The sequence below is a fragment of the Sinocyclocheilus grahami genome, unplaced genomic scaffold (genome assembly GCF_001515645.1).
Source record: "Sinocyclocheilus grahami isolate Dianchi unplaced genomic scaffold, SAMN03320097.WGS_v1.1 scaffold631.1, whole genome shotgun sequence".
Taxonomy (NCBI): domain Eukaryota; kingdom Metazoa; phylum Chordata; class Actinopteri; order Cypriniformes; family Cyprinidae; genus Sinocyclocheilus; species Sinocyclocheilus grahami.
The window spans coordinates 261,029-277,273 of record NW_015505810.1 but is presented as its reverse complement, the minus strand read 5'-3'; the positions used below and the strand labels follow the sequence as shown (position 1 = coordinate 277,273).

At 39.9% G+C, this 16,245-nt stretch overlaps 1 protein-coding gene across 1 annotated transcript in view; it reads left to right on the top strand.

The window, feature by feature from the left end:
• trabd2a (TraB domain containing 2A) overlaps window positions 1-16,245 on the top strand; it is a 72,616-nt gene that overhangs the window by 9,887 nt on the left and 46,484 nt on the right. The window contains exon 2 of the mRNA XM_016241669.1: window positions 12,856-13,416. Coding sequence (XP_016097155.1) covers window positions 12,856-13,416 — 561 coding nt within the window. The remainder of the gene's footprint in view (window positions 1-12,855; window positions 13,417-16,245) is intronic.

Sequence of the window (16,245 nt, the reverse complement as noted above, 5' to 3'; positions counted from 1 at the left end):
CTCTCACACTCTCTCACACACACACACACACACACACTCTCTCTCTCTCACTCACACACACACACACTCTCTCTCTCACACACACACACACACACACATGCTGGCACTGTGTGGAGAAAACACTTAAAATCTAATAAAGCCCACAGGAAACGCACGGCCACACAAACACAGCAGCTCCCATGATGCTCTCTGCCTCTCCTCCTCATGGCAGCAGATCACAGATACATATAAACAGCAGGAAATCAGAAGTGGGAAGCTGAGGAAGCCAGATGAAATCGTATTTCATTTAGCAGAGTAATTACCTTCAGGTCACTGCAGATCAGCTCCATTTGTCTTATACTTCATCTGCAACTCTGCATGAGAAATTAAACAAGCATGTGCTACTGTATATGTGAATTTATGACTGTTAGTTAATCAGGGTTTCTGCAGCTTTTATGAATGTTATATATATATATAAAGGCACTTTAATATCTACAATTGTTCTTGTTTTAATCATAAACACTTCATTTTGCTCAGTTTCTCAGAAATCAAGACTTCATGTTTTCAGTTTGTATCTCCAGTAAATGTGTCTTGATTTAAGGGTGTTTAGATATTTGTGCTGAAAAACAAGACAAAAATACTGAGGAGGATATTCATTTGTTGCAGTGCATGTAACATTTAACACCATGACTTTATGAACTGAAGACTTTCTGCTCCCATTTAAGGCCTTCATTTGTGAAAATGTCAATTAAGTCTCTTTAAGTCCTTTTTAAGCAGAAACCCTGTTAATAAAATGCATTTGTTCATTGTTTGTTCATGTTAGTTTACAGTGCATTAACTAATGTTAACAGACACTTAATAATGTATTAGTTAAGGCTGAATTTAACATTACGGTTAACAGATGATCATTGTTATTTTAATTGTTAACAAATCACTGTAAAACAATTATATGATCAGTAACTCATGGCAACTTATGTTTATGTTTTATTATATTACTTTAACTCATCAAAATAAGTTGAGCAATTTTAACTTTTTTAAGTAATATGAATTTTAACTAGATTTTTTACGTTGGTTTAATGTGACTCATACAACTATATTTAAGACAGCAACTGAACTTAGAGTTTAGGTCGAAATAGGTGGGAATTATTTACAGTAAAATTGTCACCAGCTTCATATATTCATTATTATGACAGAAAACACATACATACTGCAGCATAAAAACACTCATTACCATCCCAAACAACAGCCAGGATGACATCATCAGGTGGGCGGTGCTTGTGTGTGTGTGTGTGTGTGTGTGTGAGTGTGTGTGTGTGTGTGTGTGTGTGTGTGTGTGTGTGTGTGTGTGAGTGAGTGAGTGTGTGTGTGCGTGTGCGTGTGTGTGAGTGAGTGAGTGAGTGAGTGAGTGTGCGTGTGCGTGTGCGTGTGTGTGTGTGTGTGTGCGCGCAATAGCAGCGTGTGTAAATCAGCTGTTTTAAATTATAAACACTAGCGGTCTGCATCTGCAGCAGCCTTGTGTTTCTGGACACACATGAATGTGTGTGTGTGTGTGTGATATTCAGACTGCATTAACGGCCTGCCCTTTAAGAGTGTGTGTGCTCAGGTCAGCGTGTGTGTGTGTGTGTAAAGGGCAGCCTGTGCATGTTTATGAGCTCTGGATGATGTGCTCCAGCGGCCCCTGGAGGCCCTGCATTAACAAACACAGCAGGACTCGACCCTCATCTCATCACTGAAACACTCATTCTCTCACTACTACCATCATCATCATCATCGTCATCATCAGCAGCAGCAGCGGTTCCCCACAGTGTCCCTCATCAAGCACACCTGATTCATCAGCAGCTGAACGTGTGTGTCCATCCAGGAAACACTGATCTAAATGAACACATGAACACAGTTATATATTTAATGAATTTTTCTGTGTGTGTTACACAAGAGACATCAGCATCCTTATATAAATTACTGCAAAATTGCTTTGTATTACAAGATTTTTCTGAACTGTTTTGTTTAAATTGTGCATTATTTATTTAAATGTCTGTCCGTCTGTCTGACTGTCTGTCTGTCTGTCTCTCTTTCTGACTGTCTCTCTTTCTGTCTGACTGTCTGTCCGTCTGTCTGTCTGTCTGTCTGACTGTCTGTCTTTCTGACTGTCTGTCTGTCTCTCTTTCTGTCTGGCAGCCTTGTGTTTCTGGACACACATGAATGTGTGTGTGTGTGTGTGATATTCAGACTGCATTAACGGCCTGCCCTTTAAGAGTGTGTGTGCTCAGGTCAGCGTGTGTGTGTGTGTGTAAAGGGCAGCCTGTGCATGTTTATGAGCTCTGGATGATGTGCTCCAGCGGCCCCTGGAGGCCCTGCATTAACAAACACAGCAGGACTCGACCCTCATCTCATCACTGAAACACTCATTCTCTCACTACTACCATCATCATCATCATCGTCATCATCAGCAGCAGCAGCGGTTCCCCACAGTGTCCCTCATCAAGCACACCTGATTCATCAGCAGCTGAACACGCGTGTGTCCATCCAGGAAACACTGATCTAAATGAACACATGAACACAGTTATATATTTAATGAATTTTTCTGTGTGTGTTACACAAGAGACATCAGCATCCTTATATAAATTACTGCAAAATTGCTTTGTATTACAAGATTTTTCTGAACTGTTTTGTTTAAATTGTGCATTATTTATTTAAATGTCTGTCCGTCTGTCTGACTGTCTGTCTGTCTGTCTCTCTCTCTTTCTGACTGTCTCTCTTTCTGTCTGACTGTCTGTCCGTCTGTCTGTCTGTCTGTCTGACTGTCTGTCTTTCTGACTGTCTGTCTGTCTCTCTTTCTGTCTGACTGTATGTCTGTCTGACTGTCTGTCCGTCTGTCTGTCTGTCCGTCCGTCCGTCCGTCCGTCCGTCCGTCCGTCCGTCCGTCCGTCCGTCCGTCCGTCCGTCCGTCCGTCCGTCCGTCCGTCCGTCCGTCCGTCCGTCCGTCCGTCCGTCCGTCCGTCCGTCCGTCCGTCCGTCCGTCCGTCCGTCCGTCCGTCCGTCCGTCCGTCCGTCCGTCCGTCCGTCCGTCCGTCCGTCCGTCCGTCCGTCCGTCCGTCCGTCCGTCCGTCCGTCCGTCCGTCCGTCCGTCCGTCCGTCCGTCCGTCCGTCCGTCCGTCCGTCCGTCCGTCCGTCCGTCCGTCCGTCCGTCCGTCCGTCCGTCCGTCCGTCTGTCTGTCTGTCTGTCCGATTGTCTGTCTTTCTGACTGTCTGTCTGTCTCTCTTTCTGACTGACTGTCTGTCTGACTGTCTGTCTGTCCGTCTGTCTGACTGTCTGTCTTTCTGACTGTCTGTCCGTCTGTCTGACTGTGTGTCTGACTGTCCGTCTGTCCGTCTGACTGTCTGTCTGTCTGACTGTCCGTCTGACTGTCTGTCTGTCTCTCTTTCTGACTGTCCGTCTGTCTGACTGTCTGTCCGTCTGTCTGACTGTCTGTCTTTCTGTCTGACTGTCTGTCCATCTGTCCGTCTGTCTGTCTGTCTGTCTTTCTGTCTGTCTGTCTGTCTGTCTCTCTTTCTGACTGTCCGTCTGTCTGACTGTCTGTCTTTCTGTCTGACTGTCTGTCCATCTGTCCGTCTGTCTGTCTGTCTGTCTTTCTGTCTGTCTGTCTGTCTGTCTCTCTTTCTGACTGTCCGTCTGTCCGTCTGTCTGACTGTCTGTCTTTCTGACTGTCCGTCTGTCTGACTGTCTGGCTGTCTGTCTGTCTGTCTGTCTGTCTGTCTGTCTGTCTGTAATCACCGACAGCAGGTGATTCTCTCAGTAAAGCAGAGGTTCTTCAACACAATGCATCTGTTGCTCTCTGCTTCTCCTCAGTAACCCGGATGATGTCAGATGTGAATGTTGCACCTGCGTGTCTGTGACCGCCGTCACACCTGAGATCTGCTGACTAATGGGCTGAGAAACGGGCAATTAGTAATAATAATAACCATCAACACCAGTTAGTGCTTACAAACAGGGTGAATGCAGGTGAAGAATGACACTGCCGTATTTATCATTGGTGTCGTTGTAAAATGTGTTGTTGAGTCCCTCACACAACAGCATATTAAACATCTGAACACCAACAGATATTACAGGTATAAATATGAAGTGAGCCACTTCACCTGGATTCATCAAAAAAATACACAAAATGCACTTCTTACTGCATTTGTATTTTTGAAACAATGTTAGACATTCTGACAGGGTCTCTGCAGGTCTGATGAAGGTAAACGTAAGACTTTTTAAAGACCTTTTAAAACCTAATAAAGATGGTCTCTAATGCTGTACCTTCTGATCATACTGCAAAAAAAATGTTTTCCATGAAATTCATCAGAACAAAGTGTGTTTTTTGTTAAAACAAGAACAAATGTCTGCCAGTGGGATCAGAAAAATCAACTCAAAGCAAAAATAAGTTCTCATTCATCAGATATTTGTTCTTGTTTTAAGCATAACCTCACTACATTTTGTTTAGATTTTCAAGACTTCATTTTACATTTGCATCTCCAGTAATCTTGATTTAAGGATGTGTAGATATTGGTACTGGAAAACAAAAATACTGAGGAAGATATTAATTTTCAGCAATGCATCCAACATTTATTACCATGACTTTATGAATTGAACACCTTTAAAGGCCTTAAATTGTGGAAAAGCAATTTAAAACGTCTTAAGACTTTTTGTAATGATGCTTCAAAAAGGATTTATATGTGGACTAAAAACCTAAACTTTACCTACTCATTTCACAAATCAAGACCTTTTAAAACCTAATAAAGATGGTCTCTAATGCTGTACCTTCTGATCATACTGCAAAAAAAATGTTTTCCATGAAATTCATCAGAACAAAGTGTGTTTTTTGTTAAAACAAGAACAAATGTCTGCCAGTGGGATCAGAAAAATCAACTCGAAGCAAAAATAAGTTCTCATTCATCAGATATTTGTTCTTGTTTTAAGCATAACCTCACTACATTTTGTTTAGATTTTCAAGACTTCATTTTACATTTGCATCTCCAGTAATCTTGATTTAAGGATGTGTAGATATTGGTACTGGAAAACAAAAATACTGAGGAAGATATTAATTTTCAGCAATGCATCCAACATTTATTACCATGACTTTATGAATTGAACACCTTTAAAGGCCTTAAATTGTGGAAAAGCAATTTAAAACGTCTTAAGACTTTTTGTAATGATGCTTCAAAAAGGATTTATATGTGGACTAAAAACCTAAACTTTACCTACTCATTTCACAAATCACCACACAGTGTATGTGTGTGTGCGTGTGTGTGCGTGTGTGTGCGTGTGTGTGCGTGCGTGTGTGTGTGTGTGTGCGTGTGTCTGTGTGTGTGTGTGTGTGTGTGCGTGTGTGTCTGTGTGTGTGTGTGTGTTCAGATTCAGATGGGTCTCACACACATCTCCTGTGGTCTGTCGGTCAGCGTGTCTCGTTCCTGCGGTCACAGCTGCTTGAGAGGCCTGGAGAAAATAAAACACACACACGTTTGTTCTTCTGTCATGGTAAGACTTCTTGTGTTTCTATTCTGAGCCAATGATATTCTCCACCCCTAAACATCCACACAAACCTGTCTGCATTTAGACGGCTCATTAAGGCTACCTCTAATCAAATCTGACATGTTGCTCATGTTGATTGAATATCAGACCACTTTTATTTATTTCTATAACGTTTTACACAACACAAACTGTTTCAAAGCAGCTTCACAGTATTAAACAAGAAAATAACAGTATGAATGTTCATCAAATATGACACAAATCTAAATTCTGCAGTAAGCCGCTCTACAGAAGACAACAGCGACATTATTCAGATCAATTCAGTTCAGTTCAATAACATGATTTATGTCCTCATATCTGACCCATATTCGTGTTGTGTAATGACTCAAATGTCAAAGAAGTGCTTTTAAAAGCATCAATAGCTCATCAATCGCCATGTTGACTAGAAAGAGTGTTTCAGTCAAACGTGTTTTCATGTTCTCAATAAACACATTCAGAGTTTCACCTGCGCTGGGACAGCTCTACTACACGAAATCCCTTTTAAATTACATTTCTGTAACTCTGACTGATGTTAAATTGTATTTTTGGCAGCTCGTGAATTGGATCATAATATAAACATTAAAAACCACACTCTGGAACATCGTGAAATGCGTGTGCACAGTCCAGCTGAATGATAAAGCTTGTCCTGTTTAATTCAGTATTGTTGAACTGAATGTACAAAGCAACTTATTTACTGAATTAACCCTCATTATCCAAAGCCATCTTTTCCAGGATTTACTCACCTTTCACTTAAAATATCTTTTACTTTAGTAGAGTTTTTCATAACCATTGACACTTGCGACAATGCTTGTCAGGGAGTAACGGAATAGTTTAACACATAGGTTTAACAGTATAAAAACCACAGGAAAGTTTGTTTGTTTTTTTACATGTTCACACGTGCGAGTAGCTTGTATGTTCATGTATTTGAGCAATTATTGTCATGCATGCTGGATTTTCTTTTTCTTTCCCACAAAAAAAGGCCAATGAGTAGGCCAGTGTCAACCTGGCCCTTATATAGTATCGCCACTGGTGTGTTATATTTTATTTATTCATTCAATCTTTTATATCTCTCACCGTAAAACGCTTTGGATCAACTACACTTGTGTAAAATCGTGCTCTATAAGAAACATTTGACTTGAAACTCAACCTGAGCAAACTGCATATGAAAGAAAAAGAATGGCAAATACACTGCATTTACACAAGCATGTTACTACAGCTCATTATTATCATTACAGACTATCATGATCTTGTTTGCACAGCTTAATAAAAGTCAAAAGTCCGTAGCTCACACAGTGGAGGAAATGGATCTGCTTTATTGTCAATTGTGAGGAGAAAGCTATATTTGTAGATACAAGTTTTAATAAAACATTGGTGCGTTTAACGAATCAGTGTCTCAAGCTGCAATCATATGAAGAAAGGGTCAGTGAATTAACCTTTTTGATGAACATATGAGCTGCAGCTGAGACTGTGCGATTAACATCTCAGTCACATGGTCCAGAATAAAGCATACAAACAGACTTTTGATGTCAGAATTGTTTATATATTCTTGAGCAGAATGAGGTGCCAATTAGACGCGGTCAAAAGTCAGTCAACATGAGGCACTCGTACAGTAGTTCATGCAGACAGACACACTGTGTCTAATCTCTGAAGCTCGTTAGTCTCAGAGCGTTTGGCTCCCAGGTTCCTCCAGACAGGTGCAGTGTGTGCCATCCTCATCCTCTCGCCGATCCATCATCTCTGGAGCGCTGCCATGGCGCAGATACTTCTGTATCAGAGGCTCTGATTAATTTCCTGCTCTAATCCGCTGGCAATCACAGTCTGAACACACACAGACAGCTGGACCCATTTGAGCTTTTTTGATATAACCAGAGGAAAAACAAACAGGAAAACCATGAAATAGACAATAGTATCAAACCCTCCTGCAGACAAAGAGCTTTAAAACAACTAGTTGTGCTGCGATTGGTTAGTCAACGCAGCGACCCAGTGCTGATCTAGTAGCACTTCACTGCACAGCACCTGTTAACCTTAGTTTACACCAGTAGGGGTGTGTGCAATATTTATTTCTGTGAAAATATCGTAATTGTTGCTTTAATGCTTTATTGTGAGCTGGTAGTCTATGTATGCGTATATGCAAAAAACAAAGAAAAACATGTCTTGAGAGTCCAAAAGCATTGACTGTGTGATAAAACCTATTAGAATGCAGTCATAATGAATCTATAATTCAAGTTATGAAAGTAAAATATCCCTGTTTGGATTTTTTGTTTGTTATATTCATAAGATATGATGTAGTTAAGCTATATCACACAAGTAACAGTGCTGTTTTGCTGAATATTAGTGCTTGAGCTCAATCACAAATATGATATTATACAACAGTTAATAAGACAACAAGATGTTAATGTTGAGGTAGTTACATTTTAGACACATAGTGTCTACATAGTTCCAAACAAAGTCAAAACAGAACATTTGTGCATCTCAGAGCAACTTTGCCAGGTCTTTCCTGAATGAATCTGTTTTTGAACAAATCATTTGAGTCAATGATTCAATTATCCATTCATAGAGAGCGGTCTTGTTTGCTTAGTTTCTAAATGAATCAGACGTTTTGAACGAATTAATGATTCAATGCATCACTCATTAGAATAAGGACTTGCCGCCACCTACTGGCGGTTTTACTGTTATATTTGATTATCCATGACGAGACTAAAGTCCTTGCACATTGAGTCGAAATTTCAATCCTTTCCAATCAAAATGCATGCTACGGATGCGAAAACCAAAAAATTGAAAATCGATCCTGATCCAAATTTTTTTTATGACGGAGGAAAGTTTCGGAGGCAGTGTGTAAACGTGACTGGCACATCGTGAGGTTGTATTTATTTTTTAACGTGCGAACATTTCGAACGAGAACTCCGGACTCAGTGTGCAAAGACCTTAAATTAGCACAAAAAAACACATTAAACATATTTTTTAATTATCGTTACCTAATCCCCAAAATATCGAGATATCATTTTTGTCAATATCGCACAAACCTAGACACCACTACCACTCATATTTGAAGAAAATATGAAAGGGGCTCACCGTGGCAAAACTCTGCACTAAGTGGTTGCTAGGGTGTTCTGGGTGGTTGCTAGGACATTGCTATGTGGCTGTGAGGTATCATATAAACTCATATGACTCTGAAACTGTTTGAAATTCATGTCTAGTCGATGTCCTTTGAGGTAATTAATGTTTTATATGTAGCGGGTGAGATGGCGCTTCCCGCTAAGACGTCACGCACATTTTGCTGTCCAGGGTTTAATTGGGGCCCGTCTTAATCCTCTCGTGTCACCGAGCACCGTTTGCAGCACACTCCATTATAGATGGACGATTAATGTTGACATCATGAATACACTGGAGTGAATATTAATGAGACTGTATGAGAACATTTGACACTGTATGAAACTGTGTGAGAGTGTGGGAGTATATGAGAGTGTGTGAGTGTGTGTGAGACTGTATGAGTGTGTGTGTGCACGCGAGTGTATGAGACTGTATAAGAGTTTGTCAGTGTGCAAGACTGTATGAGAGTGTGCGAGTGTGTGAGAATATACGAGAGTGTATGAGAGTGTGCGAGACTGTATGAGAGTATGTGAGACTGTATGAGTGTGTGTGTGCGAGACTCTATGAGAGTGTGCGCAAATATACGAGTGTATGGGAGTGTGCGAGGGTGTGTGAGAATATATGAGAGTGTACAAGAGTATGTGAGACTGTATGAGTGTGTGCGCGCGCGAGTGTGTGAGAGTGTATGAGACTGTATAAGAGTTTGTGAGAGTGTACAAGAGTATGTGAGACTGTATGAGTGTGTGCGCGCGCGAGTGTGTGAGAGTGTATGAGACTGTATAAGAGTTTGTGAGAGTGTACAAGAGTATGTGAGACTGTATGAGTGTGTGCGCGCGCGAGTGTGTGAGAGTGTATGAGACTGTATAAGAGTTTGTGAGAGTGTACAAGAGTATGTGAGACTGTATGAGTGTGTGCGCGCGCGAGTGTGTGAGAGTGTATGAGACTGTATAAGAGTTTGTGAGAGTGTACAAGAGTATGTGAGACTGTATGAGTGTGTGCGCGCGCGAGTGTGTGAGAGTGTATGAGACTGTATAAGAGTTTGTGAGAGTGTACAAGAGTATGTGAGACTGTATGAGTGTGTGCGCGCGCGAGTGTGTGAGAGTGTATGAGACTGTATAAGAGTTTGTGAGAGTGTACAAGAGTATGTGAGACTGTATGAGTGTGTGCGCGCGCGAGTGTGTGAGAGTGTATGAGACTGTATAAGAGTTTGTGAGAGTGTATGAGAGTTTGCGAGAGTGTACGAGAGTATGTGAGACTGTATGAGAGCGTGTGTGTGAGTGTGAGTGTGTGCGAGAGTGTATGAGACTGTATAAGTGTTTGTGAGAGTGTATGAGAGTTTGCGAGAGTGTATGAGAGCGTGTGTGTGTGTGTGAGTGTGCGAGAGTGTATAAGAGTTTGTGAGAGTGTGCGAGTGTGCGCGACTGTATGAGATTATATGAGAGTGTGCGAGAATATACGAGAGTGTGCGAGAGTGTGCGCGAGTGTGCAAGACTGTAGCCAGTGTACATGAGATGTAAGATTTAAATTAAAAAAAAAATCATTTTTAATAAATATATATCTTTTTTTTTTAATTAAAATAATTTAATTAATTTATTAATTTATTTATTATATTTGTTTGTTTGTTGTAATGGAAATATCCCAATTACTGTTTACGCTTTATAATGTTTGACCAATAAAATATTGCAACAAAACTAAACGAAATGTCCAAGTGAACTGATCTGAAATCACATGCAAGATCTCATCTGCTCAGAGATAAGCGACAGCCAGGTGATGATGAGACAGAGAGCTGTGTGTTCTGGAGGTAGTTAAGCATTCTGTTGTTTTTCAATGTCAGCGTTTTACTTTTGAAATGAAATGGTAATTTGCACAATGAATGTCAAACACATCAAACTGTGTTCTGCACTATAAATGTCAGAAAGAGCAAAGTGTGTGAGGCGTGCTGATATTTCTGTGATGCCATCACTCGCTCTGTGTTTGTGTATTTCTATTTCCAGACGTGGGTTTGTTTGGCATTGTGTCCATCATGAGCTGTGATGATGAGCTTCATCTTTATGAGGTGCTCCAAACATGTTGAGTGTTCAATTAGAGCAGATTTGAGAAGCTCCACATGGGGGCGCTGTGACCTGCCCTCTCAGTGAAACACTAACACTAATGTCACACTTAAGGTAAGACAAATCACCTTGGACTGGGGAAAAAAATCATTGTTTCACATGTTCCTCACAAAACCAGTCCATGGAGGGCTCTACTCTTCTGCACGAGTGTGAGAACTAAACAGCCTCTACCCATCACAGCCAATCAGAACGATTACAATAGTTACACCGAGATGCTACAATCATAAGAGCATATAATGTACAGTAATACATGATCTACACACAATCCAGCCAGTAAAACCATCATCATTATCATCATCATCATCATCATCATCATCACGCTTTATAATGTTTGACCAATAAAATATTGCAACAAAACTAAACGAAATGTCCAAGTGAACTGATCTGAAATCACATGCAAGATCTCATCTGCTCAGAGATAAGCGACAGCCAGGTGATGATGAGACAGAGAGCTGTGTGTTCTGGAGGTAGTTAAGCATTCCGTTGTTTTTCAAAGTCAGCGTTTTACTTTTGAAATGAAATGGTAATTTGCACAATGAATGTCAAACACATCAAACTGTGTTCTGCACTATAAATGTCAGAAAGAGCAAAGTGTGTGAGGCGTGCTGATATTTCTGTGATGCCATCACTCGCTCTGTGTTTGTGTATTTCTATTTCCAGACGTGGGTTTGTTTGGCATTGTGTCCATCATGAGCTGTGATGATGAGCTTCATCTTTATGAGGTGCTCCAAACATGTTGAGGGTTCAATTAGAGCAGATTTGAGAAGCTCCACATGGGGGCGCTGTGACCTGCCCTCTCAGTGAAACACTAACACTAATGTCACACTTAAGGTAAGACAAATCACCTTGGACTGGGGAAAAAATCATTGTTTCACATGTTCCTCACAAAACCAGTCCATGGAGGGCTCTACTCTTCTGCACGAGTGTGAGAACTAAACAGCCTCTACCCATCACAGCCAATCAGAACGATTACAATAGTTACACCGAGATGCTACAATCATAAGAGCATATAATGTACAGTAATACATGATCTACACACAATCCAGCCAGTAAAACCATCATCATCATCATCATCATCATCATCATCATCATCTTCTTCTTCTTCTGTCATATGAGTGTCTCCCAGAAGGAAACTTTTGGAATTCTAAAGTTGACAGTTTTACAAATTAATGAATAAAACATTTTTATGTGAATCATATTCCACCATATTTTTTTTATTACAATCTTGACTCCATTAGTGTTAATAGTCAAATAAAAATAATAATAAGAGTTATAATAATAAATACTTGAAATAAAATAAACATTAACTGAAATAAAATTAAATATAAAAAACTTTATTTCAGCTGCAATTCCAATTTCACATTTATGTAAATGCATTATTTTTTTATGATTAACTGTTTTTTTTCCCAAAGCATTGTTAGATGCCAGTGTCATAACTGTGCGAAGATTTGATTTCAGAAACAGTGTCATACAGTAGCTATTAAACTATATTTTGTTATGGTTTTAAATCTGTATTTAACCTCAGCAATATCTCAAAGTAAAACGAGGTGCTAAAGTCTGGTTTTGTGGTGGCTGTGCTTTAAAATTAAATGATTATCATCTTAATTCAGGGGATGAAGTATTCTGAAAGTCTGACAGAAATCAGCGTTGAGTTCTAGCATACTGTAATGTTGACCCTGCCTGCTTTACATGTTTGAAAATGATTGACAATGGAAAACAGTAATTAGACAGAGTGACATTAACTGGCCAATATTTGGACGTTTTGAGGTTATCGGTCAATAACAAGAGTATGAAGCTATTTCCTTTTTAAATTATTTTCAGACTCTGAAGACTGGAGTAATGATGCTGAAAATTCAGCTTTGATCACAGAAATACATTACAGTTTAAGAGAGATTCACATAGAAAACAGCTGTCTGAAATTCTAATAAAATTTCAAAATTTTTACTGTATTTTTGATCAAATTATGTAATGCAGACTTGGTGAGCAGAAGAGACTTCTTTCAAAAGCATTGGAGAAAAATCAAGCGTTTGAATGCTAGTGTGTTTCACCGCTGTCACTGTTTAAGCATCAGCCTTTGCAAAGCCCAAACCTCTTCTCTTTCTCTCTGTCTCTCTGTCTCTCTGTCTCCAGCAAAGCGAGCTCAACTCCTTCCTGTGGACCATAAAGCGAGACCCTCCCTCGTACTTCTACGGCACCATTCACGTCCCGTACACGCGCGTCTGGGACTTCATCCCCGAGAACTCCAAGCAGGCCTTCCAGCAGAGCAGCATCGTGTGCTTCGAGCTGGACCTGACCGACCCGTACACCATCTCCGCTCTGACCAGCTGCCAGCTGCTGCCGCAGGGAGAGAACCTGCAGGACCTGCTGCCCAAAGATATCTACCGGCGGCTCAAGAGACACCTGGAGTACGTCAGGCTCATGCTGCCGTCCTGGATGACGCCAGAGCAGCGGGGCAAGGGCCTGTACGCAGACTACCTGTTCAACGCCATCGCCGGGAACTGGGAGCGCAAGCGGCCCGTGTGGGTGATGCTGATGGTCAACTCTCTGACCGAGGCCGACATCAAGACGCGCGGCGTTCCTGTGCTGGACCTGTACCTGGCGCAGGAGGCCCAGAGGATGAGGAAGAGGACGGGAGCCGTGGAGAAGGTGGAGGAGCAGTGCCATCCTCTGAACAGACTCAGCTTCTCTCAGGTGAGCGAGGGATTCATCAGTACAACACTGGCCATGCTGAGTCTGGAGATTACAACGTTTGGATTAATCAAGATTTTTGGGGGGTTTTAATGAAGTCTCTTCTGCTCAGCAAGGTGGCATTTATTTGATCTAAGATACAGTAAAAGAAGGTTACACTTGTTACAGTGTAATTATTACAATGTTAATTACAGTTTTCTCAGCTGCTTCCACACAAAGTCACACAGTTTCTGAAAGCTGACACTTAAAAAGCAGAAGCACACACCAAATCTACAAAACCATACACTAATCTCAGCCTTTAGTTTTTTCAGTTTCAGAAAACACTTTTTGCAAAACACAACACACACTTCTCCATGTAACACACACAAATCTAACAGGAATTAGAGTTTTCTTTTTTACATAGAGTTTATGTAACACATCTGAGTGTGTCTATGTAACACACACATAGATTTGTGTGTGTTGCATAGAGAAGTGTGTGTTGTGTTTTACAAAAAGTGTTTTCTGAAACTGAAAACCGAGTCAAAGGCTGGGAATTAGTGTATGGTTTTGTATGGTTTTGCAGATTTGGTGTGTGCTTCTGCTGTTTGCGTGACAGCTTTCAGAAACTGTGTGACTTTGTGTGGAAGCAGCTGAAAAAACTGTAATATTATGGCAAAGGTGTTTGCTTTTGAGATGTGTTTGTGATGTTTTGAATGCAGCGCTTCATTTTGCAAGAGATGTGAGGCGTTTTGTATTTTGTGTGCAATTCTTGGATTTGTGTGAAGTTTTGAAAATCTGTGCAAGCAGCTGAAAAAACCTGTAACTACATGTACTTACTATATGGTTAGAGTTAGAATTAGAGTTATTTGCATGTAATTATGCATACATTATTGTTATTACAATAGTAAGTACATGTAACGTGTAACAAGGACACCTTAAACAATTGTGAAATATTATTAGAATATAAAATAACTGTTCTCTATGTGAATCTCTGTTAAACTGTAATGTATTTCTGTGATGCGCAGCTGTATTTTCAGCATCATTCCTCCAGTCTTCAGTGTCACATGATCTTCAGAAATCAGTATAATATGCTGATCTGCTGCTCGAGAAACATTTCTGATTATTAATAATGTTATTACAATAGTAAGTACATGTAACGTGTAACAAGGACACCTTAAACAATTGTGAAATATTATTAGAATATAAAATAACTGTTCTCTATGTGAATCTCTGTTAAACTGTAATGTATTTCTGTGATGCGCAGCTGTATTTTCAGCATCATTCCTCCAGTCTTCAGTGTCACATGATCTTCAGAAATCAGTATAATATGCTGATCTGCTGCTCGAGAAACATTTCTGATTATTAATGTTGAAAACACTTGTACAATATTGTTATGAGTAAATAATATTATTTACAATTGAGCACCAATAATATCTGAGCAGCAAAGAATGGTTCATGTGACACAATAAATGACATTTTACAATATATTCACATAGAAAACAGCTATTTTAAATTTAATTGTTTAAACAATTTTACTGTTTTTTACTGCATTTTTGATCAAATAAATGCAGCCTTGGTGAGACTTCTCAAAACTTGAAAAACTTTTGACTGGTAGTGTAGCAGATATACAAACCGTGTGACCATCAACATGTGCTGTGCTTGCTTATTTACAACGGAGAGCACACTTTTATCACGTGTGGCTTTATTGTGACGCGTTTGGGGAGCTTGACACATGATGCATGCATGCATTTAAAAACATGTGATGCACTTTAAAAGCATCACAGCAGTCAAGGATGTCCATCTAGTGCTTTTTCATGAAGAAAGACACTTAAAAAGCAGTGCCTTTGAATGCAAAACCATGAGCTGAGCATCTGTCCTACCAGATTGTTGTTTATCAGGAAACTAGTGTTTGGGGATTTTAATGGCTGATGCTGAAATCTAGAGGATGACATAAGGCTGAAACTTTATTAATGACAGTAAATGAGATCAATAATGTACAGTAGCTTTCAAGGGTTTGTGTCAAAGTCTCCTCTGCCGTTGCATTAGTGCATTAGCTGCTTTTCTGTCGTCAGAGAATGAGTGTGGAGGAAAATCTCTAGCATGCAGGCCTGATTCTGCGTCAGCTGTACAAACGTTCTGCTTTCGGAGTGTCTTGTGTTATTAAAAGCCATTTGAGCGTAATGGATCTCGTCTGAATCTGACCCTTGTTGAAGTCAGACGAGTGTCACTCTATTAGTGCCCTGCAATTACCTTCAGAGTCCTTCAGAGCGCAAAAAAAGCTCTTTATACAATACCGACGGATTCAAAGCAGCGTCACTGTAATAAATGGGAAAATAATGATGCGAAATGTGTCAATATTTTCAATATCAGTAGTACAGCAGCTCTACAGAAGACAACAGAGTCATTATGGCAGTATAATGCAATAATACACAATGCCATGCAAACTTCATGATTTGTCATGTATTTCTCTAGTGCTTTATACAAAGCGGATTGTTTCAAGGCAGCTTTACGTTAATAAACACTGACTTGGTTAAAGTATTTAACAGAAAGAAAAAAAAATTGGCAAAAAATTGCAAAGAAATGCATCTAGTTTTACTATGCAAAAAAAACTAAAAAACATACATTAAATATAATCAGTTATTAATATTGGATTGATTCTCTATTGTTTCTGATTACAGCAGAATTTTGCACATCATTTCTTTGTATGACACAGTTTCATTGCGTTATTACCATTAGTTTTACACTCCAGCATCATCTGAAATCTGAATAATAAGTTTCCATTGATGTATGGTTTGTTAGGATCGGACAATATTTGAAAATCTGGAATCTGAGGGTGCAAAAAAATCTAAATAT